The sequence below is a fragment of the Etheostoma spectabile genome, chromosome 5 (genome assembly GCF_008692095.1).
Source record: "Etheostoma spectabile isolate EspeVRDwgs_2016 chromosome 5, UIUC_Espe_1.0, whole genome shotgun sequence".
NCBI lineage: Eukaryota > Metazoa > Chordata > Actinopteri > Perciformes > Percidae > Etheostoma > Etheostoma spectabile.
In genome coordinates this window covers 18,328,681-18,334,866 of record NC_045737.1, presented here as the reverse complement: position 1 = coordinate 18,334,866, position 6,186 = coordinate 18,328,681, and the positions used below count along the sequence as shown (strand labels likewise).

Here is a 6,186-nt window from a genome sequence, read left to right as displayed (position 1 = left end):
CTGTGCTATTAACAGGTTCTGGGAATATTTAGTACACGTGTGAGGAGCAATTTTGTAAAACACAGTAAATTAAATGTGATGGCCTTTTTTTCTAACAAGTCAAGCCTTGGATGTTACATACATTTGCCAGCAGGTGGAGATAAAGCACTTTGAAATCTTCTTTTAGCATCCTTTCATGTTTCCTTTCACTGTAATGATTTGAATGAAACATAAGAACTAATAATATTCATTATTTGAAGTTGTCAAAATTTGTTCACACATAGGTCTTATTATTGTTCTGAGAACAATTTGCCCTCTGGTTTCTAATTAAAAATGATAAAATCCAAATATTTAGTGCCAGTTGCAGCAGGCAGTCTTTAAAATCTACTGCAGACTGAATGGAGGAAGTAGAGGAAAGTGTGTCTCCACCCATTCGTACTAGAGACATTATTAGCAGGCCTATGGGTTGTTGTGCAGGAAGTAGCCCATCCATATGTCTGGAATTACTTTAGAGAGACAGAACACTGTAAAACAAAACTTTTTAAACAACTCTAATTTCATTTTAAGCTCTCACAGAACGACCCAGGTGTGGAAATCATGAAAGGTGAGTCCTCACATGTTATTTAATTAAACACCTGCGGATGGATTTCATGTTTTTACACCCCAGATAATATTCAACCTTTTACATTTTCACAGAGTTTAGGATTTTCTCTATCTTGTTTTTCAACCTGTTGCTGTTGGAGAGCTCATCATGTGACTCAAGTGTTGGTAAGCAGGTTCTCTTTTCATTTCTTTTAGACTGATCAATTGAGAATTTGGTTTGAGGATGTAGTTGAGTAATTATACCAAAGTAAAACAACATTTGTTTTCTTTTTTTTTTTATATTTAAGTGGTCCGTGGTTCTATTAATGTTTTTCAGTTTTAAAACAGGGCGCTGCTGCATATTTTGTTAGATTTCCAGGCCCAATGGGGCCAGAAGTTCTGATGGTGCGAATTGTAACTTTTCTTTTAATGTGTGTCTGCTGACTTCTGATGTATTTATTTTTTGTGTTATTCAATCACAAAAATCGCAAAGTTGTCAGACAAATTCAGGACGACAAGAAAAGTTCTGTCATTTATTAAAGAGAAGTGAGATGCTGTATGTAATAAATAGGGAAATAAATAACTGGATTTTAAACATATTTCTGTGATTTTGTAATGACAAATTTTGTATCACATTTTACATGTATTACGTTTTATTTCATCAAGTCCAGAGTGTTTCCTTTTGTTTTTCAGTGCATGCTTGGATTAGCTCAATCCCTGAACGGATGTATGGCTAAAAATACTTATATTTCAATTTAAGCCACCATTTATGTAGCTCATACATAGTTAAATAGTTTGAAAAAGTGGGACTGTAAAATAGCCAGCCTGTTGCCTATATGTTAGATTTACACAGTGATTAAGTTCAGAAGTAGACACATTTTGTACATATTCTACTCTATAAGTAACTCAATCTAAATGTGTATCTGCATCATTGCCTGTCCTGGTCAAGTTAACCCTACACTACTTTAAACAATGCATGCATTCGTACACTTTCTCCTTTTAGAAACCTAAATCGGAATCAAAATTGGCTTTAATGGCCAAGTAAGTGAGAACACGTACAAGGAATTTGACTCATGCTTTTTGTTGTACTCAAAGTAGATACACAGAAATAGACACACGGATCAGAGAGTGCCAGCTGAAACCTGACGAAATGAACAAAGACAAAAAAAGTACTAGAGAGCACAACCCCAAGGCCTCCACCTTGATCATCGTCACCTCTATATGTTGTTCATGTAGGGTGGGCATGCTTATCAATCCTCTCATTCACAGCTGAAGGAGGAAGAAAAAGCTGCAGTGTCTAATTATCTCATTAAACATCTGCAAGTGTGAAGGGAGGACAGGAAGCCACAATTTGGCAGAGTGTTATAGATATGGGGGAGGGGATTGTGGTGGGGCAGCAGCAACTTGTTACCCAGAAACAGAGATGTCCAAATAACAGTTCCTGTAAAGAGACTTTTTGGTGGAGTGTTGTCGATGAAGGAGGGTTGGTTACATCTTTGGGGTATTGATAATGTGAGTTAATAAAAGTTTCAGGTTGGTTTTAGCTTTAAAGTGTAAGATTTATGGAATCAATCAACACACACACACACACACACACACACACACACACACACACACACACACACACACACACACACACACACACACACAAAATGATATGCAAAGTAATTCAACACTGTCAGGTTGCCTGTGTTTCAGTATTGTTCTGAGTCAGTACACCATCTCTACTATTCGAAATGTAGTTCAGCTGGAGCTACTTTATACCAATTAGTAATTCAGAAAAAGTAATATGATGTTTTTACTCGTTTGCAGTGAATCCCTGTTGTTACTACCCTTGTCAGAACACAGGAGTGTGTGTGAGATTTGGTGCAGACCGCTACGAATGTGACTGCACTCGTACAGGCTACTATGGAGACAACTGTACGGTTCGTAAGTACAGCAAAATTGAGCATTTTCGACACATCTGTGTGTCAGCATCTGGGGGGGGTGTTCATTCAAAAGCTCCTAGTAACCCTGTTAACTCAAGTACTACTTTAATGTAACATTGGGGCAAATAAAACCTAAAGTTACAACACGCTAACCATAATCTTGTGCACTCAAATGCTCCTCCGATTTTGTTAAAAAAAGAAGATAAGTAACATGAATAAAGTGTTTAAACAATAATAAGTTAAGTATAGTTGTAAATATAAAGACATAGTTAATAAATACAATGTGCTTCCAGAAGGTCAGAGGTTAAACAATGAATTGGATCTGTCTTTATCCTAATTCTCCACCACTTTATAAAGTAAAGAGCTAAAAATGTAAAACAAGGGTCATTTTGGAGGAGGATAAACACCAGCCAACATGGCAACACAAAAAGGTTCTCTTTACGGCTTATAAGTGATTTTTAAAGCATTCATACATTATGTATTTACATTAGTCACAATTAACAAACCCTTCCTTTATGAGAAGTGGTACGAAGAATATTTATTGTTGATCTTTGTGTGTAGCGGAGCTCTGGACCAGAGTTCATCTCATGCTGAAGCCGAGTTCTGCGACGGTTCACTTTATCCTCACCCACTTCCAGTGGTTCTGGGACATCGTCAACAGCTCCTTCCTGCGAGACACATTCATGAGATTAGTGCTGACAGGTAGGTGAAAAGGTGTAGGGTTAAAAAAAACAAGTCACTCAATTGGCAGAATCCAACAGATCCCAGACCACAGCAGAAAAAAAGAGTTGCTTGCATCTATTTTCCCACCATTTGTTTTAGCTCTTCTCGATTATTAATGGTCACAATATGTATTTGGATATTGGCTGGCATTCTGGTTTTATCTACCTTGATTTATTTAGAGGTGGAGATTATTTTTGATGAGTATCTTGCTGAGGTCAAGGCTGTTTTAGATAAGGCCTGGTGGGGTAAGGGTAGTCTTACTTAGTTCTTATGTGAGAATCAAGGGAGAGAGTTCAGAATGGGTTCGCCTCATCTATAGACACAAAGCTGTTTGCATATAGACGTGTGTGTGTGTGTGTGTGTGTGTGTGTGTGTGTGTATATAGACAAAAAAGGCAACTCAAATGAAAGTTGATTAGTAATTCATCTGAAAATCTAGTTTTTAAATCCATCGGAAGTTGTTTTTTTATCTTGATGAAGTTTTGAGAGCATGCAAGATTTGTAAGTGCAAATAAAAGTGTATTTAAACCCACAACAAAGGTACTGAGTTACTAGAATCAAATTAACTGAAGTCAGTGCAGAGTTTAAGATGAAGTCTGGCGTTATTCCAGACTCTAATTATTGTCAACAAATTGCATGAAAAGAAAAGATTTGTCAGTCCATCTCAGTTTGGGAATTCACATTTGGTGTGCTAGTGGGTATTCTCAGCTGCAGGACCATGTACCGAATAGAATTTCAGTACAGCTTCTGGTTCGTTGTGATGCAAAAATGTGGCTAGATGTGTCTGTAATATATTTTGGACACTAATGTAGCCCGGTGGAACCGAAGCATAAGCTATATCAGGCTTTGTAGGTCTTAGCGTGGGAGTAGGAATTAGCTCCTTAATTTCATGGTATTTGATGACAATAATATATGCATATAGTATATTACTGCCTTTTCCATGTACTTACCAGGTAATAATAATAATACATTATATTTATATAGTGCCCAAGAAACCCAAGAACACTACAGAATTACAGTGGCTACACTAAGGGAGGTTGTAGACTATGGTACTTGGTACTTGTAGGCTGGGTACATACACATGGATTAATTAGGTGTCCAAACATGTTGTTCCATTCATGCACTGAACTAGCAAACATGGAAAATATACAAAAAAAGACAGTTGTTGTAAACTACACATTGTCACTTTCTCCCAAAGTCAGAAGTGAACTCATTCCAAGCCCTCCAACCTACAATTCTAAATATGCATACCTCAACTGGGAGTCTTACTACAACATTTCCTACTACACCCGTCTCCTCCCGCCTGTACCTGAAGACTGCCCTTTGCCAATGGGAACTAAAGGTGAGACCTGCACAACTATATACAGAGATGATTTTGCCACTGAGGAAATCTTAACATGTTTCTTTCTCTACAGGTAAACCTGATCTTCCTGATCCCAAATTGTTGGCCGAGAGGTTTTTTAAGAGAAAGAAATTCAGGCCAGATCCTCAGGGAACCAACCTGATGTTTGCCTTCATGGCCCAACACTTTACCCACCAGTTTTTCAAGACAAACCAGGAAGTTCAAGGTGGCTTCACTAAGGCTTTAGGCCATGGGGTGAGATACATACTGTCTTTTTCATAATTAGTTTGTTGTGTACTGTATGTGTTTGACTTTTAAAGATTTTGCCAAATGTAAGAATTTTTTTCTCACCAGGTAGATGCCAGCAATATCTATGGAGACAACCTGATGAGACAGCTTCAACTCCGGCTTCATGAAGATGGAAAGCTAAAATATCAGGTAGTAAAGAAGCTTGTCATTTTGGGAAATACATTTATTTGTTTTTTTCAGGGAGTTAGATGAGGAGATCAATATCACTTTCAAGGAAAAAAAAAAGGAATAGCCTAATTCTGCAGTTTATAACACAATCATTTCCAAATGCTTTGCATTGTGGTATTTCACAAACCCCCAGCTATTTCTTATACATCTAAAGGATGTAAGCTGTAAACAGCTTTTACTTCCTCTATCACGCCAACTTCTGAGAACGCTGTTGTACAATCTCCAGATAGCAGTGATAGAGATAAAGTGGTTAAAGAGAGACAATCCGAACACTCACTTTGACAGCACGTAATCGTGCCTTCCACTTGTGATGAAGATACAATTTCAAGTTTATTGGCATTTGTCTCTTTACAGGTTATGCAAAAAGCAGAAATGTAATATTTGTAATAAGTGCAATACATAGAAACAGAAAATAAAACAAAACAATAAAAACAAGCAAACGACAGTAGGAGCAGCTAAACTTGTAAGTGTAGAAAGATCAGCATGTCTGAGTGTTTGAGAGGGAATTTCCTTTAAACTATCTTCACAGTAAAGTTTGAGGGTGTTGTCTTATGAATAAGACAAGTCTGTTACTTTTAAAACCAGCCTGTTATTCACAAGTCTGCCATGATCTGTGCATAACTACGGCAAGAAGGCACGTATGTGAAGAAATAGTAGAGCTAACAGGGAATTTCGAAGCTTAAATAGCTCAGAATCAAACCTTCAAAATACTTCTCTCAAATTTGGATTACTATTTTGTTGGCTTACAGATATTAAATGGTGAGATGTACCCTTCTACTGTAGCTGAGGTCCCTGTGCACATGACTTATTGTGAAAGAATAACAAGGTTTAGAAAACTTTGCTTACACATATTTTTGTTTGACAGTTGATACATGGTGAGATGTACCCCCCTACTGTATCTGAGGTCCCTGTGCACATGGTGTATCCTGAACATTTTACCCCAGAAAAGCGTCTGGTCACTGGTCATGAGTTGTTTGGCCTCCTGCCAGGCCTCACCATGTATGCCACCATATGGCTGAGGGAGCACAACAGAGTCTGTGACATCCTGAAGACAGAACATCCCACCTGGGACGATGAGCAGCTCTTCCAGACCACCAGACTCATCATCATTGGTGAGAACCTCAGGAAGTCCAAAGAGGGTTTAAGAATCTGCAAA

At 37.8% G+C, this 6,186-nt stretch overlaps 1 protein-coding gene across 2 annotated transcripts in view; it reads left to right on the top strand.

The window, feature by feature from the left end:
* Positions 1–402: 402 nt before the first annotated feature.
* ptgs1 (prostaglandin-endoperoxide synthase 1) overlaps positions 403–6,186 on the top strand; it is a 9,767-nt gene continuing 3,983 nt past the window's right edge. For both annotated transcript variants that reach the window (XM_032515516.1, XM_032515515.1), the window contains exons 1-8: positions 403–583; positions 676–747; positions 2,374–2,490; positions 3,051–3,191; positions 4,410–4,553; positions 4,627–4,808; positions 4,908–4,991; positions 5,896–6,142. In XM_032515516.1, the coding sequence (XP_032371407.1) occupies positions 577–583; positions 676–747; positions 2,374–2,490; positions 3,051–3,191; positions 4,410–4,553; positions 4,627–4,808; positions 4,908–4,991; positions 5,896–6,142 (994 nt within the window). In that variant the 5' untranslated portion in view covers positions 403–576. The remainder of the gene's footprint in view (positions 584–675; positions 748–2,373; positions 2,491–3,050; positions 3,192–4,409; positions 4,554–4,626; positions 4,809–4,907; positions 4,992–5,895; positions 6,143–6,186) is intronic.